The following is a 27888-nucleotide window of genomic DNA, read 5'->3' as shown; positions in this document are numbered from 1 at the left end:
CTTTCCCGTCACGTGACACGCCAGGAGCGTCGCGTGCGGCGCCAGTCGTCCCGCCGGCAGCGGCCGCGCCCCGCCGGTCACGTGGTGCGCGCGCCCCGCCGGCACCGGCCCGAGAGCGGGAGCGGGAGCGGGCTGGGCAACGGGAACGGAACGGGAGCGGAACGGGAACGGAACACCGCACAGCTCGTCCGGCCGCCGCCGGCCCCCGCCGCCGCCCCACCATGATCAAAGCCATCCTCATCTTCAACAACCACGGCAAGCCGCGGCTCTCCAAATTCTACCAGCGCTATGTACGGGCGGGCCGGGGCTCGGCGGGGCGGGCGGGGGCCGCGCCGTGGCCGGGGGGCCGTGCGGTGGCCGGTCCGCGGGGTTGTACGCGAGGGTCCCCAGCCCGGCCCGGCCCTGCCGGCAGCGCCGGGGAAGGGACGGTGCTGAGAGCGCGTACGTGAGGAGGGCTCGGGGAAAGGCGGTCGTGTGTTCGCTGGAGCTGCCTTCGGGAGCTCCGGGGCGAAGGCGGGAGGGAGGGAGTCCCGTCCAGCGGCACCTTGGCTCTCCCGTGTGTGAGCGCCGCTGCCCGGCCCGAGTCCGGCTGCTGTTTGTGTGCAGGCAGGGCTGGCGGAGCGGGGCAGGGAGCTCCGGAACAGAGCCTCTCCTCTCGGAAAGAATCGGTGCACTGTGAAATTGCAGATGACGTGAACACGTAAGGAACTAGAAAAGAGCATTCCTTGACGTGGTAGAAGGCAGGCACAATGAAAATGCAGCACAGACGCTCAGTCTGGATGGAAAGGTGCACTGGAAACTCGTGATTTAGTTGAAGGATAAGAAATTTTAAGATAATGTTTTGAGCGTACTGTACCGTGTTTCCTAGCAAATATGCTGAGGTCTGCTTAGGCATTAAAGTGCAAGAAAACAGTTGGTATTTCTTAAAAGTTATGTAAACAAATAACTCGTTTCCCAGCAATGCAGTTACATGGATTTGTGACCTCTTTCTTGCAATTCTGGTTATTAGAGAACTCATAGATCATTGGAAAGGATGTATCTTACTTGCACACCTCAGAGCAGAAATGATGACTGTGTCCCTTCAGTTAGCACGGTCAGGTTTTGAATTAAAGGAGTGTAACTATTTCAGGCCCTTCTTTTGTGTGACTGAGGTAGAAGGGAAAGGAGATGAACAGACGGCCAGAGGATACCAGATTTTTCTTGTAAAACCTTTCTGATCTACTAGTTTCATAACTCGGCTTTGAACAATTTCTCAATGCCTGAGGTAGGGGTAATATGTTTGTGTAAACAGAATACTTTGAAGTTTTGAAAATGTGAATGAAAAATTAAAGTAAGAAACTTTATGGTGCACAGAAACAGGTGCAATCATATAGATTGTATTTTTATGTGTGATTTCAATAATGTGGATTTGTTTGTGGATCTTTTGAAGTTTATGCATTCTTTAGTGTCAATTGCACTGGTACTGGAGGCAAATCTCGGCTTTTTTCTGTGAGGGGATGCATCTGCAGCTTTCTAGAGAGATTAATTCGGTCAGATCCGTGAAAGAGGTACTTACTTCTTTCATAATACTAAAACTTACAACTCTAACTTTTTCAGCTGATTCATATGAGAACAGAAACTGCATAAAGTGAAGTAAATAATATTTTGCAGTTAGGTAGAAGAAACTAATTTATGGCAATTAAAATACATGTCATCATTTCGTCTTTCAGAATGTAGACCTGTGGCCATAATTTCAAAGGTAAAAATTAAGTTTCTGAAGAGCCAGAATAATTCAGTCTCAGAAGTGATGTTTCTGATCTTCTAAGATTAAAGGTCATGGCTTAGGAGAACCTGTTGCTCATGGTGCCTTTGTATTTTAGGGTATTTCTGGAAATGTTAGATATTGTGGGATTTGAAGCTTCCCTGCTCTCTTCAAGTTTTGGGGACTTCGTTTTACTCTCAGTTTATGGATAAAAGTAGTTCAGGCTACCTTGGAAATACAAAAAAATTCAAGGTACTTGAGAACACTTCTGGGTTACTTAAAAATTCTACTTACAGATTTTTTTTTACAGAAGTTTCTTAAAAACAATCACTTTTTCACATTTCTCAGTAATACCTTTTTCTGCAACTTGTAAATAATGGCTTTTTGTGTTGAAATGACACAAACAATACATGTCTTATTAACTGCCAGATTTAAGGCTTCAGAAGTAGATAGTTTGAGAGTGCTGACATACTTTTTTTTTTACAGTCTTGTGTGCATTGTCAATCCTGTTTAGCAAAGTGTGTTTTCTTTCACAGAGTGAAGACACGCAGCAACAAATTATCAGAGAAACTTTCCATTTAGTATCAAAACGTGATGAAAATGTCTGTAATTTCCTAGAAGGAGGACTGTAAGTATCAAGTTTGAAATAAATGCCAAATACTGGCTTTCAAGTATTTTTATTCCTGATTACAGTACAACATTTCACAGCTGTCGTGTAAATGCCATGCCACTTGAGATTTGTTGATACACAAGGAATTATATCATTCTGCAGCAAGTGTGCATATTCTTTACTAACTGAAGCATAGCTATATGTGCCAAAATGTCTTAGGCAATAAAAATTTTTTCCCTTGTGCTGTAATAGCCACAGTGCTATATCTAGTGCCATGAGCGTTTCAGATACAAAGATGGGGAAGGAACAGATGCTGTTTTGCTATAATCAAGCTGAAGATTGCTGGTCACATTTTAAGAGGCATTGGCATTTGCCATACCCACTGACTCATAGAGTCACAGAATATTCTGAAGCGACCCACAAGGTGTCTGAATTGAACAGCCTGGACAGGAATCCACCGCTCAGCCTTGGTGTTTTTAGCACCATATTCTGACCCACTGAGCTAAATCTCTAGAAAATTTAATACTTTGTTACTGTTCTTTGGCTTGAACTCCTAATATTTGAGCAGACAGCCTTTATAGTAGGATTCTGCAGCCTTTTTATCAGGGTTTGGGCTTGCTCCATGAACTGGGAAGAAAAAAAAAAGGTTTTAAATACGCTAACTAGTACAGTTTCAACCAAAATATTTTATTAATAAAGGAAAAGCAAGGTAGGAGGAAAGTGAGACTTAGGTCTTCTGTCTCTGTAAGACACACAAAAAATCTCTTTTGAATCATCTTCATTGTTTTTGTCATCTTGCTTTAGCTGATGAAATTCTGAAATGGAGATGTGTTTTATTTTGAAGTATTTATTAGCCCTCAAGAGTAAATAGATAAAAAGCCACCCTTTAGAAGAAGGGGTCAGAATTGGTGGAATAAGCTCACTATCTCCAGTCTGTGACAGAGATTGTCATAGTCTGTTAAATATTATATTTATAGGAATTTCTGGTTACTGGAAGTCGGTCTTCTAACGCCTAGATTTACTGAGTGAAGAGTCAGTTAAATGCTTAGCTGTACCATATCAGTTAGGATGTCTTTTTTTTTCTTGCTCAAAATGATTCTTGATTTTTTATATACTGGTTTTTAAATCTAAATTATTCTTTTCTGACTACTCAACTGGTGATTCTATCATCAGGTTCTTGGAGATGATCTCAAGCTGGAAGCATTCTGATTTGAATTCTGTAAGTGAGAGGCAGAAGACATTTGGAGCTTTTTAAAAATGACAGCTGCTTAACAAGAATAAACTGAGATAGAGAACAGAATTCTGGCTTTCCCCCTACTGCTCAGTTACAGCATTACCATTTCAGTGTTTTTTTCTTTCAGGACAGGGTTCACTTTATAGTTTGCAGTTTACCCAAAGGCCTCAACAGTTTATGTGTAGAACTGTGTGTACTGCAAGTATGAAGTATTAGAAAGAATTGGGTAAATAGATGACAAAAGAAGAAACTTCAATTGCTAGGTATTTCCACTGTCCTGTTTGTTTGTAAAAGTGTTGTCTGATACACAAATGTAATACCTGCTCTACAGAAACAAAGGATTCCCCTTCCTTACTGCCATCCCTGCTCCCTACCAAGCATTAATGCAGAGCAATTTGCTTAAACAAGTGACCTAATTTTTTTTTTTTTTTTAATCTGTGTATTCTCTCTCTGTGATAATGACAAAAATTAAAGGGATGAGTTACGTTGCACAAAATGGGTGATTCAGTTCTGGTACAGAGTAAAGGAAAAGTCACAACAGTCATGGCCATATAGGTTCAGCCTAAAAAATACTTTTGTGTATCTGGGAGTGGACCTCTTACAGCTCAAAGCAAATGTCAGTGGTCTGAGGTAGATCTCCTGTGCTTTATGTGCCTTTGTTTGGAAGGCCGTAACAGAAGAATGGAAGAACATACCTCTTTAGACCTTTTCTCATTCAGTTCCATGATGATTAGTGAGTCCATAAAAATATAATTGCTTCTGTGACTGTAACATTGCATCATGAATTACTGCTTGAAGTGTGGTCCTATTTCTCAAGATATCAGACATTTTGTAGCACAAGTGTTACATATTCTTTGTTATGAAACGGATCATAAACCTAATTTAAGGCTTTTTTGGTAATCCAAATGCGAGTCTTCATTGCAGATTTCTGTTTTTTTCCCCCTCTTGATGCTCTTCTGAGAAGGTCAGGGAGGGATTCATAGGCATACACTGTTAATCTGTAAAGCAGATTAATCCCTGTTCAGTGCCTGCCTGCTAGTGTGGAATGAAAGTACATTTAATACCTGCTTTTTTGTGATCTGTTTGAATTGATTTTAATAAAAAGGTGCACAGGTTGATGTCATTTTTTATCCATATGGATAACAATAACTGCTTGTTTGGTAAATGTAAATTGAGCTGTCTTATTACTTAGTCTTCTGTTGGAATTATATCACAAAATAAAAGTTGCAATGTAGCTCTAGCTGTTAATAATAGGCCTCCTGTTAATTGAAATTACTGTGAGGATTTGCTCAGCTTAGCCTTAGATGCTAACTAAGCTTTACTTGTTTTATTTCCTCTTTAGATTAATAGGTGGATCTGATAACAAACTAATTTACCGACACTATGCCACCTTGTATTTTGTCTTCTGTGTGGATTCCTCAGAAAGTGAGCTTGGTATATTAGACCTCATACAAGTAAGTTCTTTTTGCTGCTTTGTGGTTTTTTTGGTGGTTTTTTTTTGCTTTTTATTAATTTTCTTAATTACTGTAATTCAACTCTAAAGTAGCTTAGAACTTAAATATTTTGTTTGCCTTTTTTTGGAAGGTTGCTTTTATACTGTGAACATACCAAGAAGTGCTGAGTATTATTTTCAGATTGTTTACAGTTTTCTGGGCTGTCTTTGGAAAAGTTGTTGTCCAAGTTGACGGGAAAGTGAGGAAACTCTTGGGAGCCTCCTGAGCACAAACTGGTTTTTGTTTTAGCTTTTCAAGGCCTTTTTTGGCTGCAGGTAAAAGTGGCGCAGTTCAAACATTTGCTATGCAAGTGTGGATCATGAGAACTTTGACAGGCAATGCTCTGTATGTATATGTATATATTTATGTATATTAATATATATCCAGACTCACACATGCATAGATACATGCATATGTATACTCACAATAAATGCATAATGCATAAATATGTCCAAAACCTCTTTGGATTAAACTTTCCTTGTGGCTCATGAGCTTTTTGACAGGTATGCCTTAGAAAAGGAGGGCAAATGCTCCCCTAGGTGTGTGTTCTGCTCCAGGGGAATTGGGACGAGTGGGGTGAGAGTTGTTGGGGAGGAAGATGGTCCATAAGCCTATGTTCTTTTTCTCAGTGAGAAAGGCTTAACAGCACAAATGGTTTGATAAGAAAACTGCTTAGCAGAGCAGAGTGAAAAGATGAGTGTAGGTGGTAAATCTTACAGCCCTTCAGGTGCTGGACATGCCACCTTCATGTGGCACCCAGTGGAGCCCAGCTGGGTTTTCCCACAGTGTGCAGGGCAGAGCAGATCCTGTCTGTGGAGAGAAGCTTTCCCTCTTTTGAATCTTTGAGCTATTATATAATTTCCTCAAAGGAAAACAGCTCTTGCTAAATGATATTTTCAGGAGAACTTCTTGCTGTAGTTTGGGGTCATGGCGAGGCCATGCAGGTGGCATGCTCGCTGGTACCACGTGGGAGCTGCCTGCAGGCTCCTGTTACAGTGAGCTGGCTGAGTTTATCCCTTGGCCAAGGAATTTTTGCAGCACAGCACGGGCCTCTGTGTCTATTCAGGTTGTGTTATGTGGATGACTAACCCCTAAACATGCAACAGTCTCTTAGTCAGAATCAGTACATTCCTTTCCTACAGTTCATTTTTGCCAAGGACATCACAGGTTATAGATTGTATTAAGAAGATCTGTCCTGCTCAGCCCAGTAGAGCAGACATGACCTGTTCAAGATCACTGACACCTCAAACAGAATGTCTTCTGCAAGGCTTCCAGGTACAGTTTCATTCCAACTCAGGGATCCATTGGGATCATTGAGTCCAACTCCTGGCACTGCCCAGGACCCCCCAGGAATCACACCATGTGCCTGAAAGCATTGTTCAAATGTTTCTTAAACTCAGGCAGGCTTGGTGCTGTGGCCAATATTTAAACTGCCAAATACGTCTGTTATCAACCTAGTAACAACTACCATGTCTGGTAATATGAATGCTCCTAGGTCAAGAGGCCTCTGACTAAATCAATGATTTTTCCAACTTAAAACTTGCAAATAAACAATTTCACTGTTAGTGAACTCAGATGTGGCAAAACACAGTTTCACACCATTAAGGGATTTATGTCATTGCATAAAATGGCTCTCTTTTACATACACACATACATATATATATTATATATATATATATATTAGAAAAGAGTAAATATAACTTACTGTTAAGCCTTTCAAAAGTTTGCACATCAAGAGAATTGATTTATTGCATAAGTAAAATCTGTCCTGACATGTGGGACTGTATCAATTGTTATTTCACTGTGGAAACACTGTGAGTCTCTAAGGCCTCCCAGTTCCCTGCAGACCTTTCTTGAAGCTGCATAGCTTCTTACAGACACCTCCTGCTGTTCAGAACAGCTGCTCCAGTGTTGCTGTTCTGGACAGTAGATCCAGAAGAGTGCCTGTGGGAGTAGGAGGGAAGGAAAACTCCCATCTGGATTCTTGTATGATCTTGGGTCATCGCACATTCTGCAGTATCCGAACAGTGCAGCGTTAACGAGTAAGGTACATGATGGTTCTACCTGTTCCTAGCAGTTTGTTGTACAGGGTTGCTTAGTTGCCTGTCACATATTGTGTCTTCTTACTTGGAAGAGCCAAAATATTTATGAACAGAGAAAAGAAGCATATTCATGTGTAGACAGTGCAACCTGAATTGTACGTTCAAATGTTGAAGCAAATTGCTTGCGCTTACTACTACCCGTAATTATATAGCCCCCAAACTTTTTGAATTAGAGAATTTAAACTTTTCTCTATAATGTTTTGCTTCTGGTACCAAAAATACTTAAGTAGATTTTCATCTCCTAGTCTTTGTATTTCACATTGTTTCCAAAAATGCCCCAGTATTTAATTACATGTCAACATAATTACGTAAAGGAAACTGAAATAATAAAAATGCTATTTCCATTTGTAGAAATATTTTGATTTTCTGACTTGTATGATTTTGTTTATAAATCATAGTCTTACCACAGTACTCGCCGCTGTTGAGGATTCAGAATTCTCTTACACGTTGTCATTCAACCATTTGATTATAGCATTGAGTATTAGAGATATGTTAAATATTAAGAAAATTGAGATTAATTAAATATTTTTAATTTCTAGACTGGCTCAGAAGAAGGATCTGTTAATCCTCTTAGCAGTAGCAATCATAATGTACCTTTTACTGAAAGAGGGCCCTTAGAAAGTTTCTTATTACTTGTCAATTACACATGCAGTGTAGACTAACAGGATATACACACGGATGTTGGATTGAGCAAATAAGCTTTGTTTCTTCCTGAAGGTGTTGAACCATTCTTATACATCTTTGTTTAGTGTAGTTCAGAGATAGCACAGGTAGGAGTAAGACATCTGGCCTTTGTTATGACATACATATAGTGTATGGCTAAGTAAGTAGATATATGTAGTAGTTTGTGATGGAAAGTAAACTGGTGAAAGAAACCTAGAACTCAGTTTAGCACTTTGGAGGTTTCTGTCATGTAAACTGGGTAAATGCATAGGAGATTGGGTTACATATGGTAGTGTGCAGTTCTTTTCAGCAGAAAGTTTTTGTTGTGATACTTAAGATACTTTTGTGAATGCCACTTATCCCTCCATTAGGTCAGAGCTGTTTCACAGGTAAATCTTCTTGACTCAGGCTTAATGAATATGCTTTATGCATTACAAATCGTAGACTCTGCCTCAGATTTGATGCTGTCTTCAACTTGGATTTCTTTGTTCGAAAGGCAAATTCACTTTGTTTATTTTTGACCATTTTCTTCCCTTTTTTCCTAAATATAAACACAAGTTTCTTTTTATTATATTTGCTTTCTTGGATTGGTAGATAGGTCAGCATCTGTGCTATGCTTAGATTTTGCAGTCTTTGGATTCTGTAAATTCTGTCGTGCTATTTTAGCGTCTTTGTGTTACCCTGTGAAGTGTAAGGTTTTTATTGCATGGAAGAAAAATACGTGTGAAAACATAACTAGCTGTAAACTGGCATAAGGGAGAAATGAAGGGTCTTTACAGTGGTACCTTAACTATGTTATGGACCTAAGAGCCTCTGCCAGCTCCAAGAATTTGTGAGTGTCTTGGCCCATAGCTGTACTTGGAAGACATAATGTGTCAGCAAGCAGCAGAGTCTGTGAGAGATCAGTCTTCCATGGGAAATTCAGTGGAGCCTTTCAAGGTAAGGGTGTTCAGTGAGAGGCATGTGGGAAGTGCAGTGCACTTTGTGTAACATGTTTTTCTCAGTTCTTAAGGATAAAGGATCCTGACCAGAGATGCTTTTATGCTAATTAAATAAAAAACAGAGAGGCATATGACTGAGATGAGAACTCTCCAAGGGCAGATTGAATTACTTCTGTCCTCAGGTTTACCATTGCTGTTTAGGTAAGGAAGAAGAAGGGGATATTCTTGGTGTGAGTTACTCCTGTTGTTTTTAGCTTATCTTTTGTACCTGCTTTTGTTAGTATTTGACATTATCTATGCTCCAATACATTTAATTGATTAAGTGTTCTGAGTTTTCTGCTGCCTTTGTTATCTTCGTACTAATGTATGATTTACTCCATTTTTGTCTTATTTGCTTATTTTAAAAATAAGCCCTTCATTGAAAAGGTGATGTTTTGTTTTGACATATGGCTGAGTAGAGAGAGCTCCAGACTTACATATATTCAATGAAAACATTGTGTTTTGTTTTATATAATTTATGCTCCCAGTGTGTATCTGTCTTTATTAAAGCATATTTCTTACAAAAGAAAGGTGTAGGGGTTTTGGGGTTTTCATTTTTTTAATGTTTTCTGTTTACTTACATGGAGATGTGTGTGTTTTTTTTCTTTTTACCATAAAAGATTGTAATTTCAAAAATGAAGCACAAGGGGGAGCTAGTAATTAATTGTGCATGCATCCTTATTTTCCTGCTATTTCACTCCTTCATTTATGTTACTCTTCCAGTAACATCACATGGTGCATCTGAACTGATATGTGTGTGTGTCAAAGCAATTAATGTGTTTTCTCTTCTGGTTATTGATCTACAAGTCTGCAGCATTTGAAGTCATTACTGAAGTACTTAAATTTTAGCACTGCTTGCCTCAGTGTGCAATTCATTTGACTCAACTAAAATTCAGATGAAAGTGACACTGATTTTATTTACCTTTTCAATTGTTGCAGGCATCTTAAAACAGGCCAAGAAATGTTACTGTAAAAAATCTAGTTTTCCTTGCTGACTAGTGTTTTAAAAGATAATTTATAATAGAGGTAGACCTTGTAATTTCTGGCATTATTCTGATTGAGCTTGCCATCATGAATGGAAGATGGGGGAAATTTCCAAAGCTTCTGTGAGAAATCCCTGGTCAATGAAAAATCTCTGTGAAGGAATAGTCAGTGCCAGCTGATTTCCCTTAGATTAAAAAATGTTTGTTGTGCATTGCTGGTCATGCATTTTAAGCAGAGATTTGTGAATTTGTTTAGTGTGTGATGGGATTGCTGTGTAATAGGTAAAGGTTTAAAAGTAACTGCTCCAACAATTAATCAAGTGCTGCTATAGAAGCTTTATTTATTGGAAGAATGTCACAAAAGTTAAACTTTTGTGTTGTTGATGTGTGAGCCGGCATGTTGCTACTAAACACATGTGGGGAGGAGGGTGTCTTTAGGATTCTTATGTTGCCTGTGTCTTTAATGGGTTCCTTTGTTTTCCAAGGAGCTAGACAGATGTCAGTGTGTGTGAATCATGTGCAGAGTTGGTGACTGTATGAGGAATAGTGTCAAACTCTTAGCTCTTGTAAGTAAAACTATTGGATGGAGGTTGCATTTACACTGTTTCCAATCTTCTTCTTACAGCTAATGTCAAACAGCCCTGTTCTTGTAACTGCATTCTCCTAAGGTGCAAGGAAAGTAAGAGAACATCTTTGGTGATTTGTTTTGCACCACACGTTGTCAAATGTGTAGTTTTCTACTTAACATACAAGTTTTTTTTGTTTGCATCCCTTCTTTACAGAAGACTGTTATTACTGCAATGAATTAACAACTGCTTGAAGAAAAATCCCTGCTTTGCTTAGCTTCAGCATAATTTAACAGAAGCATATTCATTTTCTTAGTTACCTTGTCACCAAACCTTATTGTCCTGAGTCTGCTTCTGAATATGCTCTGTGTTCATAGTTAAAGTGACAGATTTGTATTTTTGGTATTAAAGGATAGTCTAAATGCATAATTAGTTAATTTATAGTTTGATTTCAACATTTTAAAGACTTTATTAGTAGTAGTAATAGCAAGGGCAGTGTGTGATCGTTCTTTCTTTTTCAGTTTGAGCAGGATCTGAAGATCAGCAGTTAAGATGTGAAAGTAATCTTTGTTGATAAGGCGAGGTAGACACTTGGGAATGGGTGATGTCAAGCAGATCTATTTCCCTGGGTTGGTCGATATAAATACATGTCTGCAGAAGCAGGACTACATCCACAAAGAGTGGAGGTGGATGGAGTTACATCCAGGTGGTGTCTGGTCAGCAGTGGTGTTCCCCAGAGCTCAGTGTTGGGGCCAGGCCTCTCTAATATCTTTATCAATGAACTGGATAAGGGGTTTGAGTGTTCCCTCGGCCAGTTTGCAGATGACTTTGTGCTGAGTGGGAATGTTGATCTGCTGGAGGGATGGGCCAAGGTCAGTTGTAGGAGGTTTGACAGTGCCAAATGCTGGGTCCTGCCCTTGGATCACAGCAGTCCCTGCAGCGCTCCAAGCTGAGGCAGAGTGGCAGGAAAGCTGCCCAGTGGAAAGGGACAGGGGATGCTGGGTGGCAGCAGCTGAACATGAGCCAGCTGTGCCCAGGCAGCCAGGCAGGCCAGTGGCAGCTTGGCTTAGATCTGCAGTAGTGAGGCCAGCAACTCTCCTTCTGTACTGGGCACTGGTGAGGCCGTGCCTCAAATCCTGTGTCCAGTTTTGGGCTCCTCAGTACTAGAAAGATGCTGAGGGGGTGGAGCAAGATCAGAGAAAGGCAGTGGAGTGGTGAAGGGGCTGGAGCACAAGTTTTACAAGGAGTGATGGCTGAGAGACCTGGGGGTGTTTAATCTGGAGAGAAGGACTGGGGGGATCTTATCTTTCTATACAACTGTGTGAAAGGAGGTTATAGAGATGCTTCAATCTCTTCTCCCAAGAGAGAAAAAATAGGATAAGAGGAAACAATTTGTGCCAAGGGAGGTTTATACTGGATATTAAAAAAAATTTCACTGAAATGGTTGTCAGACATTGGAGTGGGCTGCCTGGGGAAGTCGTGGAGTCACCATGTCTAGTGCTTTAAAAACATCTAGATGTAGCACTCAGAGACTTGGGGTAGAGCTGGATTTGGCAGTGCTAGCATACCTCTTTGACTCATTCATCTTCAGGTTTCCAGCCTAAGCAATTCTGTGATCTGTGTCAGATCTGTGCCTGGACCTAGGCAGTTTGAAATCTGGTGCCTCTCAAATACTAAGGTGGGGTTCATAAATCATGTGGAACAGAGAGTCAAAATGAGGTGTTTGTCTTCCATACTGCTTCTTTAGGATGTTTGAGTTAAGAATTGAATAAAAAATTGCATACAGTGACAGCTTAATAAATAATATTAAATACATGTTGTGAGAAAATAGCCTTGACATATACAAAACTAATTAAAATTTGCAACAAGTTGCCACTATTTTCATACCGTTAATAAAAGATCAATAAATTTTTTCAGAAATTTGCTTTGAAGACCCTAAGCTCAATCTTATATTTAACTTAGAGAGATCTTGACATAACCCGTGTCTGTAGGAGTTATCCCTTGGACGAAGGGAGCTGTGTGTACAACTCTCTAAGGCTGGAGTCTCTAATAGCACTCACCACAAGCACTTGGTGATTGGCATTTGGGAACTTCAGGACTGCAAGTGCAATCATCATTTCATTATCCAGACTAAGTGAGGATCAGGTGCTCTTGGTGTAGCAAGGTGCAGAAACATAAATACCAAGGAATCTGTTCCAGAAACACCCAGAGGAAGGCAATGTACAGACCATATCTGTCAGGGAACATCACTGGCTGGAGCGCAGTAGCTGCTTGGATTTTTATGCTTTTATGTTCTGGATTCAGGGAGGATTTATTTGCTTATGTGTGAACTATTACAGACTTTACTAAATTTATGTGGCAATATGCCTGACAGGATCAGGAGGTATGACATTAAGATAGATGCCTTTTTTATCCTGGATTCAGTGGGTCTGTACTGTCCTGCTGCTGGAAGGAGTGATGTTGACACTTAACAGCAAAGTTAACAGTCTGGTTAACTAGGAAATGCCTGCAATGCAGTAATTACTAAAAACAATGATGGGAAAAGCTGGTTTTCTTTGCTTTATACTTGAGTAGTAATGAAATGGGAAGGAGTACTTTAAATCACAGCTGAGAAAATTATAGTGTAGGTTATGTTACTGGTTTTTCAAGATGTATCTGTTTTTTAAAACAGTGCAACTTTAAGCAGTTTTAACCTAAATTGGCTTGTGCATACAGTTTTGTCCTCTACATAGATAACATACTTTTGACATAATGTTAACCACATAATTTCGGTAGATGCCTTTAATGCCTTAAGATCTGACCGGTGTTTTATTTCTGTATTTGCTTTTCTCAAACCTCACACCTAATGGAACTGCAGAGTTTTTGTTAAAGATTGACCTTTGGTGCTTTTTTTCCCCTCTTTGCAGGTATTTGTGGAAACACTAGACAAATGTTTTGAAAATGTCTGTGAGCTGGATTTAATCTTCCATGTAGACAAGGTACTGTGATGACATCCTGTAATATTTTTATCAAGTAATATGTTTGTTTCAGCTGATACTTGATATTAAACTCTGCTTTACTTTCCAAAGAAGGGTAACAAAGCTGATGAGGGGTCTAGATGGTATGTCTTGTGAGGTGGGGCTGAGGGAGCAGAGATGTTGAGGCTGGAGAGGAGGAAGCTCGAGGGAGCCACGCTGCCTTCTACAACCACCCCAAGGGAAATTGTAATTGGGGGGTTGGTGTCTTCTCCCAGGTAACCATGGGCAGACAAGAGGAGGTGGCCTCAAGCTGGAAACCTCTTCCCTGAAAGAGTTGTCAGGCATTGAGGCAGATGGCCAGGGGAACTGATGGAGACACCATAACCAGAGGTGTTCAAGAGGCAATTGGACATGGCACTTGCTGCTGTGGCTTAATCAACATGATGGGGTTTGGTCAAATGTTGGATTGGAAGGTGCATTTAATATGCTATGATTATGTAATTTAAATGCTGTGTGGCTCTTTCTGTTTAAAATCTCAAAATGGACTGTCTTTTTTCAAACACTTAGAAACAATGTTGTTTGAATATTCCCAGCTGTAAGAAACAAGTGTTGTACTTACTAATCTAGTTTAGAGAAATTCTTTTACTATAGTCACCCTTCATTTAAAAGGACTTTGGCATTTCTTCGTGTAATACCTAAAATGCTGAGAATTTAATATATAGAATTTATTCCTTCAGTTGCATTTTGTGCCTGCCATTGCTTTGTGTGCAGTCACCTGTCCCCATCTGTGAACATCTTTCTGTATCAACAGCAAAAGATGTCAAAGGAAAAGTAAGATAGAAAAAGCAGACTGAAAGTAATACCAAGTTAGGTATCTGAAAGAACTCAAAATACTAGTTAGATACTCCAGTAAAAATAATACATTTTCACAGTAAAAGCCAGTGAAACCTTGAGTTAAAAAGCTCTGAATGTGACATTAACCAGTGCAGTGATTTTTAACTTGAGCGTAAATGAACAAAAGAATTCAATGTAGAGACATGAACTTCTGTATTAAGGCAAGGCTGCCACCAACTGTACAGTAGCATTAGTTGGGCAGCTGTGACTAATTTGATGTCATCTTGATTCTTCCTTTTTTTTCCCCTCCAGTTTAAGTTCATCAATATTCTTATAGGTCACAGAAGAAAACAGGAAGACGTATCTGTCAGAATTAAATTAAAAATGTTAAATTTTCTTTAAACTGCTGATACAGTCAACTTGTCAAGAAGCATAATGCACTGAGCCTTCAGACTTAATGCATTAACTTTCTCTTTCTTGTTAATATATTTCAAGTGTGCAAAAGGGAAGAACAGCAGCTGCTCCTGCTTGATCTTGACAGTCTTGGTTATAATGGGTGCTTATGTGTGGGTGCTGTTAGGAGTGAAATCTTTAAAATATTTGTATTTTGAGTGGTCTGGTATTGAGAAAAGTGAGGATTGGCTAAGTTATTTGAATGAGAGTTGTTCTGTGTCTTCAGTTCTTGATGGAGCAGCCAAAAAACTTGCTATAGCTGGAGCAAGACGTTTTCACATGTCTTGTGAGGAGGAGGGGCAGGTTTATTTCGGTCCTACTGAGTCCAAGAGCCTAATGCTTTCTGATGGAAAAGGCATCATTGAAAGCTATTATCCAACTAAAATAATAGAATATATTCAGCTAGGGATGTAAGGGAATACTTTGTTTTTTTCACTGGTTTTTGGCACCTATTGAAATATCTCTGGGAGTATCATGATCTCTTGCAAGAGTTTATTATCTAACCAGATGAGTGAACCATTCAGAATCAAATTTCTTGAAGACAAGAAAATGTGTTTGCCAAATTTTCCTGAGAGAGTTTTTTCCTTGATAAATTCCTTTTTCTTTAGAATGTGCATTCATGCTTTTAGAGAGTGCATCAAATGTAAATAGGAAGCACTCTTGATTTTTGTAAAAACACTTCAAAATTGTTATTACAAAACAGCAATTTCAAATTTTAAAAAGTTTATGTTCTCAACAGTCAGATCCCTTTTGGAATATAAATGTCTGTTTGTTGTGCCTTCAGTCTTTCCCTTAAATACTATTTTTAATACACTATTGAAGTCTCTTTTGCACTTCATTTCCACTTACTGCATTTTTGTTAATGATTTTTTTGTTTTCGTTTTTTCTTGGCAAAAATAGTTAGTGATTTTTTTAAATAAGAAAAAATAGGGACAATAAGGTGTATTTGTACATTTAATATGTATATGCAATGAATTTTAATTTGAAAAGAAAAAACAGTTGCTGTTTATTTTTATCTTGCTGCTGCTTACATATGAGCAAACGTATTTAAGAGGAAGGAGTCAATGGATTATGATGCTTATGTAACTTTATTAGTTAAGCTGTGATTTCCTTTCATATGGAGATTACCAAATAAAATTAATTAAATGCTGTTATTTAGAAAGCTGTCCCTTTAGAATAAAAGTGGGGAAAGACAAAATAGTCCAGCTTCTTTAAAGCCACCTATGCTTTGAACATTTTTAAATGCTGTGTGTTAGACTTCACTGTTGCATTCTGAAAGTAGGAAAAAATGCAGAGAAAGATAAGCATGACCCAAGGTATGGAGTGGTTTGCACTGAGGAAGAAGTTAAATATTCTAGAGACTGGAGACAAAGGAGTAGTAACTATACAGGAGGAAAGGTTTTGGAAGAGCACAAAAGGGCCTGAAGAAGGGCTGTTTTAGAAATACACTAAAAAGTATCAGAGAAACAAATTCAATTTTGTTTTTTAGGTATGACACAAAAGCAAGGACTGTGTTGGTTTTTGATGTACTACCTCCTGATTATTTGATTTAAAGATTTACTTCTATCCTCAATCCATGGGGAAATAGGGAGAATGTCCAAAATAGTATCTAAAATTATGCTTTTGAGATACCAGATTGTACATGTTTATTTCTGAAAAGTAGAAAAATACTCCTTGTCTTCAGATTTAAATACTAATATACTATTAGAATATTATACATTACATGATAACCCTGGATTTTTACTAGTAAGTGTGCAGAAGGATGCCTTTTTAAAAAGAAAAAAACCCAAACCAAATCTTACTATGGTTTGAGTGCAGACTCTGAGGCAGCAATTATGAACCAGAGTTTTCATCCTCAAGTCAGCGCTGCAGGGAGGAGAGATGTTCAAACATACCCATTTCAGCAATGTCCTCAGCTGTTTTCTGTGCTCCTGCAGTTTGAGTCCTAGCTGTCAGTCTTAGCTGTAGATACTGAAGACTCCATATTTATCAGGTGTCTCGGGAATGTCAGTTCTACTTCTGAGCCAAATCTTGGGGTCTGTGGTGGGTGAGCATCAGAGTCTCTTCCTTCTCAAATGTAGCCCAGAGGAGTGTTTACACATCTACTTGTGAGCAATTTGTTTAGTCTTGTAGGACTTGCTTCCTAGAGGTGTTACTGCTGTTGATGCTAACTCAAACTCTAATAATTGGATAGAAAATGGGAACAAGAAAAGAGGAATGTGAAAGTTTCTTAGCATGTTTGTAAGTGGTGTGAACAAAGAAGATATTAGAGAAAAGAATATGAAATTATGAGCTTTGTTTCCAACTGCCTTTAGATTAAGTGCTAACATTAATTAAATGACTTACAGAATGTTTCCCTGTATCAAGGTACCTAGACCATTTTTTCAGATTCTGTGTAGGATATTTTGCATTTTTAAATTCTCTTTTGGTCTCTTTTAGGTCCATAATATATTGGCTGAAATGGTTATGGGTGGAATGGTTTTGGAGACCAATATGAATGAAATTGTCACTCAGATTGATGCTCAAAATAAACTGGAGAAATCTGAGGTAAGAGTGGTGCACTGTGTAGTTTCTAAACTAAAAACAGGGGTTATAGTAAATACATGCTGTATAATGCTCTTTGTCCTTCATAGCAAACTAAATAGTGTAAGCTGCCTGCTTATAGTACCAGAAATTTGCAGTGTATCTCAGGGTGCTGTACCTTTCATTAGAAGTAATAAACTGCTTAGTCACTGCTGGTTAGATTTTACTTTTTGTATCTAATTGCATTGTGCACCATTGCTGTTAAGGCACTTCTGTAGTTCTCTAAGTTTCTGTTACAGAAAACCTTTTAATTCCAGCCTACTTGTTATGCTGGACTAGTGACTTTGGCCCTTAAATGAAATCAGATGAAGAAACAAAGTGTGTCTTCAAAGACTACATATTCCTGTCTGATAGTATGCTTCTAAGCACCTGAAATAAATAGCAGCAGAAATACTGCAACACAAGGAAATAAATTGGACTGAAGTGGACTAGACAGACTTTAAAGCCCAGTTTTAGATGCTTCAAAGTAAATATGAATTCTGCAGTTTTGATAATCTGAGCCTTTGGTCTTCAATAAGTGAGAAAATTATATTCTGTATTTGTCTATAATGGGCTAAGTGAGGGATCACATAAGAGTTTTGGGAATCCTTTTTCAATTTAGCAATTGTTTAATTTGTGTTTAGGAAAGACAGTTAGATTAAGAAAGGATCTTCGAATTACTTTATCTTTGATACAGTATATTACTGTCCCTTTAACGTCACCATATGTGCCTTGTAAGTCAAAATGCTGCTGCTAATATATCTTTGCTAAGTCTGTGCTGGATTCTAAATGATGGGAGTAATTCCACAGAGGAATACATCAAAACAATAATATCCAAGTTTCTAAGCAGGCCTTTGCTTGAATTGGAGACTGAATTTCTGAGGTTGGAAGTCAGCTGAGCAGACTTCCAGGTGGCATAAATATGAACTAAATGGCATTTTAGGAGAGGACCCAGAGACTTCTTAGTTCTAACTGAAGTGCAGTAAAGAGAAAAATGAATTTTTCTCTTTTTTTTTGTGGTACAGTGTATACTGTTCTAATTCTGCAGTCTCAAGCTGTGCCACCTCAAGTTTTTTTAATGCATTTAATTCCTTGTTTTGCACAACTTCCAAACTGTATCCGGTCAACAACATGTGAAAAACAAGAAAAAGCTAGGTATGATGTAACACAATACATAGCTATATGCATCTGAAAGGATTCTATAGTAGATTTTGAACATGTCCAAAGTATTCATTTTAATGTTTTTCTCGCGCTCAGAATGAAACACTGATCACAGAGATGAATATTTGGAGTTATTCTCCTAATTTTTTATTATATTTGAATAACTTCTGTATCCTTACACTTTTCCTTATTTGATTAAAATGCAGTCGTCTTCCCAAAAGCTGAACTTGCTCAGCAGTTGTGCTCTACCATGTATTATGTACATATTGGTTCTGTCTGAAAGCATTTAATTATGTGAATTCTGTTACCAAATCAACTGTAGACCAATCTCTGACAAGTCTTCTGAAACACATCAATTCAGTGCAGCCAGCTGCAATACTTGCTGTGTTCCATTATTCATCAACAAGTTGTTCTTTCTTTTAAGAGCTTTTAGTATAAAAGTAGATGCTGGATGATCTGAAAAAACCCACGCAGAACTTGAAGTATATACAAAGTGAAAGGAACTTGTTCCTTTACATTCAGCAATGAATTATAGAAGGTAAAGAAGTAGCAGTGGTAAATTAAAACACTTGGTGGCTGGGATGAAGCAGAACATTTCACAGTCTGCTCCCCACAAATACATTTTTGTATTGTGGGGAGCAGACTGTGACTTTTTCCTTAGTTCAGTGACTGTTTCTTTTCAAATTTAACTGTTACTGCAATGCTGAGATACATCACAATACTTGATAAATGTTTCCTTAGATCATTAATCATTTGTTTAATGTATATCTGCAGAAAATTCCTGATTGCTATTTCTTTTCTTTTTGTCTTTTTGATCAAGATTGTAATTCTTTGAGTATGTCTTTCCTGAACACATATTTTCAAGACACAGGCAAATCCTTGTAAATCAAAATAAGTAATAACTTAATAAATTTTGAATGCTGGTCACTAAGAAACCAAAACTAGTGAATCTTCTTTGTTTTCTTTAATTAGAAAAAATTAAATATAGAAATTAGTATTAATGTAGTCTGTAGTATATAGGAGTGCCACCTGTGCCCCACAGCACTGTTGCTTTAGTCCCTTTGGATTTTAAACCACCATCATGCCTCTTGCATTTACAAAGCAGCTATTTAAGGTCAAGCGGCCTTTACTGTTATAGCTGAAATGATGAAATGAATAAAGCTGTATCTGGGTTACATTTTCAGAAATACTTCAGTTTTTCTGGTGCCCATTGGGCTTTCAGTAATATACAAAATTTAGCTATTTAACATCAGGTATTTGTTTAGTTATGTGCTAGGTTTCTAAACAGGATTTCGGTTAAAATTTAGTGAAAAAGTCTGAATATTTACATGTATTTGACCAAAATTATCAGCTTGAGTAATTTGTGAATATTTTCAACAGCGATTAATTAAACCGCTATAAGAGAGTCCCTAGCTTTGATTTGTGATTGAGCTAATACTATTTGGATGGGCTACAAAAGAAACTGTTTGTACCCTGAGAAATGTTGTATTATATGCATTTCCCTGGCTTTCAGTTTAGTGTTAATCTGTGAATGGGTTTCTGGTCAATCCTGAAGCCAAAGAATCATTGTGATAAAGGGAGGGAATTCTTTGGGAGAGGGGTCATTGGGATTTTATTCTGAGCTTCTGGAAGTATTGTAGGTAAACCTGGGCTACCTCTTCTCTATTTGGAGTGTTCAACTGTGTGTAATTTAGACTTTTAAGCTGGGCCTCATTTTTTTCTGAACCTCCTGATCTTTTCTGGCTCTTTCCATTCTTCTCTCTTACAGACCTTTATCTTTCAGTCTCCCAGACAGGACAGGTAGACAAAGGTATTGCTGACTTTTAGAAAAAAATGTACTTTTAACAAAAAGGGAAAGCAAAATGATGTCAAAGGCAATAAATTACGTAGGCCAGACTCAAAAATTATGTGTAAAAATACCCATACTAGTCCTTGTAGCCTACTTTTTGTGCTAGTTTCTTGTAGTTCCCTCATCTTTTTATTGGCTATAGTGTATTTTACTAGCTTTTCATTGACATCATATTTTTTTATTTTATTTCTCTTCCTGCATTTTAGAATTTAACTTTTCTTTGTATCATTGTTAACAAACAAAAGAATATGAACTTGTGTTAATATTAGCCAAAAAATCCTGCTTAATTAATGTCAATAAAAAAGGAACACACAGATAACAAAATAAGATATGATGACATAATACAAATAACTCCTTTGATGGGAGAGTTTTGTCCCTGATAATCTAAAATAAATAATACAAACTCAATACAAACTCTCTTACTTCACCAGTTACTATTTCCAGACAAAAACAAAGAACTTTTACCTGCTTACAAAGAGAAGTTTCAGAAAAAGCTTCAGGTGAATGAAATGCTAAAAATCCCACCACCAAAACCAGCAAACTGAAATCGTTCTGTATAGAGAGAATAAAATTATCAGTGCAATTTGTAAAGATGATGTAGAATTTCCAAAGTTGATGATCCAGCCTTAAGGATGTTGAACATCAAATGAGAAGGGCTGTCAGCATGTACTCAACTTGAGATGTACATTTGCTGTCATTATAATCCGAATGTCCAGATTTTGATCTAAGATATCCCAGCAACTGCAGTCCCTGAACATGAATGTTAGCAAAGAACAGAAGGAGAAGGAGACTGTATGTGTGACTGTATCAGTTTATGGTCAATGTCACCTGCCATTTGTTGTTTGAAACATTTAGTTTAGCTTAACAGTTTGAATGTCGGTCAGTGTTAATGGCAGTACTTGAAAATTAATTTCCACTTGTTTTAAGTCTCTGTGTATTCAAACTGCAGGTATTTTAAACAGGTGGAATCCTAAGCAATTGAAACTTATTTAATTTATTAATAGCTTTGCTCTTTACTTTTTATGTGATCTTCCTAGGATAGTGTACTACAATACCATTAAGATTTAACAAATATAACTCCACAATTGGATTCAGTAGCACTGAGTTGTAAAAGCATTAGCTAAAAATAGTTCTTGGTAATATGCAACATTTTAACCTAAATTTGAAGTATGCTACAGCACATGAAGAAAATCAAGGACGTGACCTTCCTCTGCCTAATATATTAACTAACACTTGTAACATACAGTCTGTATTTTATTGCTAACGCTAGGGAGCTTGATCTCAGATTTTTGGTTTGGTTTCTTTTTTGTTTTTCTTTTTGTGCAAAGCTACTTTTCTTTTTCTGTGTTCTGCTCACACATATTCTGTTTTTATTTTTGGGTCTGGCAATGAAAAACAAACAAAGAAATAATTAATCATTCCCATCCATTACTCTTTTTGTGATTCAAGTGCTTAAAATTTCTAAGAGTATGTCTTAAGTCTTCTTATCTGTTTGGCCTCATTTTGATATACTTGCAGACTTCATTTTGGTTTTTCTCTAATTACGTTCATTTATTTAACCTCATGAGCAGGGGACATGATCATTCCTTTATATTATGTATTGCATCCTTTCATGATTTCATATCCCTGCTGCTTTGAAGTCATACTTGTTCTGAAAAGAAGCATTGCTATGAAACACCAGCAGCAGAGAGGTCCTAGTACCTCTGAAGTATCTGGAAAAGGGTGGCTTATTTTGCAGTGTTAGCCTTCATTATTTTGTTTTCCAGTAGGCTGTGATTTTCTATATATTTATTTTAGTGCTAGCTAGCTCTGTGTAGAGTTATTTGGGATGATAGTTGTAACATTTTTATTTGTATATGCATATTAACAATGTTTGTGATGTGCAATACTTTACCCAGATTATCTGAATTTCTTTTTAAAGAGTAAAACAGGGTTGCTGGGATCACTTTGATATGAAGTTACCAGTTGGGCATTCTAAGAAAGGATGAGAAGAGAGAAAATTTATTCCTATAGTGGTTAATAATGACCTCAGTAAATTAATGACAGCTTATGTTTCTCACTTGATAGATTAGGACCAATAGAGTAAAAATCCTGTTATTAAATGCATCTATTTCAATCTATGAAATAGTGTCTTCTTTTGCATATATGGTATTGCTCTCTAAACGTATATGAACATGTTTACAAGCATTTTTTGCAATAATGGAACCTAAAATTTTAATATGCAGCATTTCAACATTAGAGCACATCCTTCAACAACAAATGATATTGAGAGTACAAAGGAGCTGTGGCAAAACTGTGTTGTATTGGCTTATTGTTATACTGGCTGTATGCAATTCATATTGTCTTTCTGAAATTGCATTAATTGTCTTAAGAAGCTTCACTTTCACTTGCTTCAGTCATTTGCTTGCTGTGACAGGCGATTCATCATTCTTGCTGCATGTTTAAGGCTTGCTACATGTTTTGTTTTTTCAAGTGGAACAGTTTTTTCTTGGCACATCACCAACTTACCTGCTGAATTACATGATAAAAAAGGCAGGTGGAACTAGTTGAGTTCAGTGTTACAGTGGAAGCTGTATTAATCAGATGTCTCTAGAAAATGCCTCAAAAGCACACAGGGCTCAAAGTACTGCTTGTTGTACCTCTGTGTTTGTAAATACAGTTCACTTCCAGTAAAAGAAATGGAAGGACTGCTACTAGTTCACTGCCTGACATGCTAAAAAGGAATGCTAAGGAGTTAAAATATAATAGTATTTGAATTGTATTTGTTATCCAGCTTGGGAGTTCAAGTGCTTTTCAGTCATTTGATCCATTAGACATTTTTTTATGAGCTGTTTGCTCTCTCTTAGAAATGCTGTGTAAATGTATTGTGCTTGATAGGGTGGACATTAATTGTGCTAAATAGCATTCTGCCATGCATTTTATGTATACACTATCCTTCAAACTCACTTAATACAGAGAATTCCAGGAGAAGAGAATGTAATAGCTTGAAAATCTCTACTCCAGCATCTGATAGTGAAAGATAATCTCGCTGTCAAAAAAAGAGGTAATCTGACAATCAGAGCAGTTTTGTCAGGGATCTTCACTGATCGTGATCCAGAATGGTCTTCATGAAATTTGGAAGTTATGACTGTGTAGGGGGGTGGAAGGGCAGTGGTTGTGTCAGTTGTGGTATTTTTAATAATTCTCAATTGTGTCTCCATTGTATCCTATGCCATTGGGGCGGGAGGCAGGGACTGTAAGTCTGTATAAAGAGGATAGTAGCAGGTAGGTAAAAATAATAACCAGTTCTACTAAAAATGTTATTTGTCCATTAAGAATAAATAACTTCCATTAAATTAGGGTAAAGAATCTCCATCCAAGTCACCCAGAAGGCACCTGTCCTTTGAATTGCCAGCCATGTGCTACCATGTCATTACTTATTATACTTTTCTGGTTTCCCACTGTTTCAATTGTAGATTGTATAATTCATTGCTTTTAATTAATATTTTCATCTTCTCAGTGGAAAACAGTTTACATTGCCCCATTTTGCTTTATGAATTTTTCTTCCATTACTGCAAATAGAATTTAAAGGATTAAAAGCCTTTACTGTTTTATCCGATAAGACTTCACTGGAAGTTGCCTCTTGATTTAAAATTAGTATTTCCAAGTTCTCAGTTATAACAGGACGGTGTTGGGCATCTCCATGCCTTCTGCCCTGTTTTTTAGTAAATAGAAAGAAATTGCAGTGTTAATACTTCTCCTTTAAATTATTGCAGATTCAGGGGTATTCAGATTTTAGATACTTCCATTTCTTAGTACTGCTAGTGTTAGGTCCAGATTTTCCCCTCTAAGAAAATGCTGCTATTGAAAGAGCCTCTGGGATGAATGGCCTGATAGATTTGATGATGTTAAGGAAAATGAAGGAAAAAGAGTGTTTCAGAATACTTTTTTTGCACCTTTTGAGTTTTACTTAAGTCTGTTCTTCTGAGAACAGGTAATTCTGTTGATAATTCAAAGTAAGAGCAAATTTGATAACATCAGAGATGCAGTTTTCTCAGTTATCTTCTCTGCCACACATGCTTTTCGCAACTTTGGCGTGTCTCACATAGGAGGGTTTGACAGGGAAGATATGGTTAATAGATGACTTAAGGGCTTTCTGGTCTCTGTTTCTTCTTCTGGGAATCATCCCATGGCTAAAGTCTAGGAATTTATGATGTTTTAGCCTTTCCATGTAAGGGGTTAGCTCAAAATCAGAAACTTCAATCAGTTTTATTTTGACTTGGGTTATGTTTTTAAGGGGAGAAGGAAGAACAGTAGGTAGGATGTTAAGTGAAAATATTATGTTAACTTGACTTTATTTCTTATAAGTGAGTAGTAGAAAGGAGAAAATATTTTTTTTTTCATAGCCTTCAAAAAGTAGAGTTGTTATCTGAGAAGTGTGTGGGGTGTCTGTCTCCTTTTGTGAAGCTGACCGGGTGAACGCCATGGAAGTTCAGGTGCACTCCTCAGTAGTTTTACCCTGCACTTGCAGTGAATTTCAGTGAAAACCAGGAATCTGAAAGGGTTATACTTTGAGTGGTAGTCATGTACCAATGCTTTTTAATAATCAAATATGACACAACCTTTTTTCTGCTTTCATTTTGCTGTATTTCTTGTTCAGAAATACTTTGTGTGCAAATGGACTGGTTTCTTCAGTCTTTGAAAAACCTAAAATTAAAGATCTTCCATTTCTACCAGTTTAGTCTTTTTTTAAACTAAATCCTAGTATCTGGCTTTGTTTCTTGTGGATTGCTCCTTTTTACTGGACCTGTAAGATGCCACACTGTAAAACTAGTAAATCTTACACTGTGATTTTTATTGTTTTTGAATATTTTTGATCTTACTTTTAAAACATTAAATTTAAAGTTAATTCTTTTTACTTATTCAGAAAATTTGTAATATGATATCTTTTTCTGCTAATAAGAGCTCTTCTTATAAAAATGTCCCATGCTTTTTTATTTCCTTGCAAAAATAAAAATTATTTTTACACTTCTGTGGCAAGCCTGAAGTAAAACCACACTGCAAATTCTAAATCTGCGTAGAGAATCTGAACTTTCAGGAGAAACGTTTCCATACCTAAAATTAATAGTCTGGTTTTTTTCACAACATAAAAAATAGTAGTAACACTTAACAGTCTTGTTTTCATAGTCCTTAAAATAACAAGGTTTTGAATAGGTGTTTTCAGAAGCAATAGGGAAAGATGATTTTGGTATGTCTTCAGGCCTCTGAGCTGTAAATTGTTAGCATTTCATAATATACCCCAGTGTGCAAACTTGGCAGCTGCTTTAACTAAAAGCAGAACTAAATGGAAGTCAGCAATTCTCTATTGTAAAACTTGCATGTTTATACAGAAAGGCTCTAGTTTTGTATGCAAAGACACTGCATGCAGTAGAGAACTTTAATAAAAAATAGGTACTGTGTAATAGTTTAATTTGGCATAACTGTGTTGTTGTGTAATGCTCAAGGGGATGCAGATATGTTAGTGTATAATTAGTTACTGTGGGAAACAGGTTATTCTAGTTTGGCTGTCTGCATGCTCTTCATCAACCACAAATGCAGGGTGTTTATCCTTTTCATCTTAGTCTAAGCCACCTTGAAATACCTCTGTGTGTACATATATATGTATTTTTGTATGTATGTATATATACACACACAGGTGTGTGTGTGTGTCTGTGTCTGTGTTCATTGATTTGACTGACATTCAGCACCTTGTTACTGTGAGGTTACTTACTCTGAACCTGTAAGCAATGCTAGTCAAGTGTGAACCACGTGAACTTTTAGAATAGGTGAGAGGCAAAGGCAGCACACTGGACACCCAACACCTTGAGGCTGTCTGTTCTGTGACGTGCACATTACACGTGCTTGGATAAGCCTCCTGTTCCTTCCTCTCATACTTTTCCATCCAATTGACATTACATGTTTTACCATATAAAGAGGAATATGTGAACTGTTTTCTCTTTCTGGTTTAATATTTCCAAGTAACCCATTTCATTCCAAACACAATTACCATGTGGTTTTTCTAATTGTGTAACCATGGAAATACTTGAAAAGTTAGTTGTCTGTGTAGATTGCTGGTGAACCTTGTTGTGACTGACTTTGCCTGACTTGCATTTTTCCTCACTTTATATACAGGCTGGTTTAGCAGGAGCTCCAGCCCGGGCTGTTTCAGCTGTAAAGAATATGAATCTGCCAGAGATCCCAAGAAATATTAATATTGGTGACATCAGTATAAAAGTACCAAACCTGCCCACTTTTAAATAACATGGCTACTCCAGGTAATACCAAGGAAGAAATGTAATAAAGATTTACTGCATAATTGTTTACTAAATAAACATGTCTTACTTTTACTGTTTGGATAAAACTCAAGGTACTGCATAGACACAACCTGAAAAATCAGTGTGTGGAGTTGAATATTGCTTTTGTCTTGTTTGTGAAATTAAAGGAAAGGGGTAGTTCCCATGTGATTTCTAAATTACATTCCTGTGCCCTTGCAAGGCATATCACTGTGTCTCAGCTGCTGCAGTATTTTGGGGAAGTATTTAATATGTTCTTTACTTTGTATAACCTATAATGCTGAGGTTTTTTGTATATTCACCAAAGTCTATAATTAGTGTGTTCTTTAACTACTTCTGTTTGTCATGATTATTTAAGACCTAAGTGCAAATGTTGCATGAAAACATTTAACTCATGTTTTGTTAAATAAAATCATAACAAACTGGACTTCGAAATACCTGTTTTTTGAAGTCTACTGTTTGCAATAAACCACATTATTTCCTATTCATGGAGCCAATTGACCATATGTTGACAAATACTGTTGTAGCAGACATTGATATTGTAGTTTAATCTCTGAAGGGCTTACACAGGGGTATTATGCTGAACATATTGGCTCTTTAGCTTTCTCACAAAAGCTGTTCCTTATTATACTGAAGGAAAAACTGCCTTTACCGAAGATCTGATTTTTGTTTACATATACATGTTGATACTTACACAATCTGATAGACTTTCACTGGTGGTCTGACTTTGTCTAGGGGAAAAAATGGGCCCTGTGATTGCTGTGTCTTGTGAGAAGCACAGAATGGGCTGAGGACTTTATATTTGGGCAGCTCAAACCTGTACATGAGAGTCTATCAAATAATGTGATAAAGAAAGGCACTCTGGAAAGATAATTGGGGATACTTTAATAGGGCCTCTGTGCCTGGTGACATTGTGATTCTCTGCTTTGAGAATTAGATTTATGAGACACATAGTATTGTCAAGATCTCAGAGAAATCGAAGTGCTATCACCTTTGCGTAAGTTGCTCAGCTCTTAAACTCTTCTGTGATTTAAAAAACATAAAGGGGGATAGTGATTGTTTTTTATAATCATGCTTTTAAGCTCTGTGTGATGTATAAGTCTGTTTTAATGAATAATAAAAATATCATTGGGATATTTAAGAATTCCTGCAAAGCCTTTTTTTTTTCTCCAAAGAAGTATTTAGTTGATACTGTATATGAAAATGCAATAGTTCTCTATCAAGAACAACAGATTTCAGTCTGAGATGTCCTGCCTTACTTCAGATGTAAAGTAAGTGCTATTTTCCTTTCAGTTGAATATTAAGACATACTCTATAGAATGATCTTTGAAGCACATAATATTTTCTGTTTGATCAACAATAGCTAACATCTTTGGGAGTATTTGAGAA

The 27888-nt window shown here is 37.3% G+C and overlaps 1 protein-coding gene across 2 annotated transcripts; it reads left to right on the top strand.

The window, feature by feature from the left end:
• The first annotated feature begins 144 nt into the window (after window positions 1-144).
• Window positions 145-27643, top strand: AP3S1 (adaptor related protein complex 3 subunit sigma 1). Of its 2 annotated transcripts, XM_063179957.1 has the most exons (7): window positions 145-290; window positions 2278-2369; window positions 4928-5039; window positions 13279-13350; window positions 17056-17163; window positions 20108-20149; window positions 26339-26553. In XM_063179957.1, exons 1-6 carry the CDS (start codon window positions 222-224, stop codon window positions 20141-20143), a joined length of 489 nt encoding a protein of 162 aa, XP_063036027.1. In that variant the 5' UTR covers window positions 145-221; the 3' UTR covers window positions 20144-20149; window positions 26339-26553. The 2 variants fall into 2 exon arrangements, with proteins under 2 accessions (XP_063036027.1, XP_063036026.1); XM_063179956.1 differs by lacking the exon at window positions 20108-20149 and having other exon boundaries at window positions 26339-27643.
• Window positions 27644-27888: the final 245 nt, after the last annotated feature.

Source organism: Melospiza melodia, chromosome Z (genome assembly GCF_035770615.1).
Source record: "Melospiza melodia melodia isolate bMelMel2 chromosome Z, bMelMel2.pri, whole genome shotgun sequence".
NCBI lineage: Eukaryota > Metazoa > Chordata > Aves > Passeriformes > Passerellidae > Melospiza > Melospiza melodia.
The sequence above is the reverse complement of the archived record's forward strand: the minus strand, read 5'-3'. Positions and strand labels throughout refer to the sequence as shown.

Bases quoted from the DNA above. Each gene is read 5' to 3' on its own strand.
- AP3S1 (XM_063179956.1), top strand. From the start codon at position 222: ATGATCAAAGCCATCCTCATCTTCAACAACCACGGCAAGCCGCGGCTC. The intron at 291-2,277 runs GTACGGGCGGGC...TTTCTTTCACAG, and splicing joins CCAAATTCTACCAGCGCTAT to AGTGAAGACACGCAGCAACA. The intron at 2,370-4,927 runs GTAAGTATCAAG...TTTCCTCTTTAG, and splicing joins AATTTCCTAGAAGGAGGACT to ATTAATAGGTGGATCTGATA.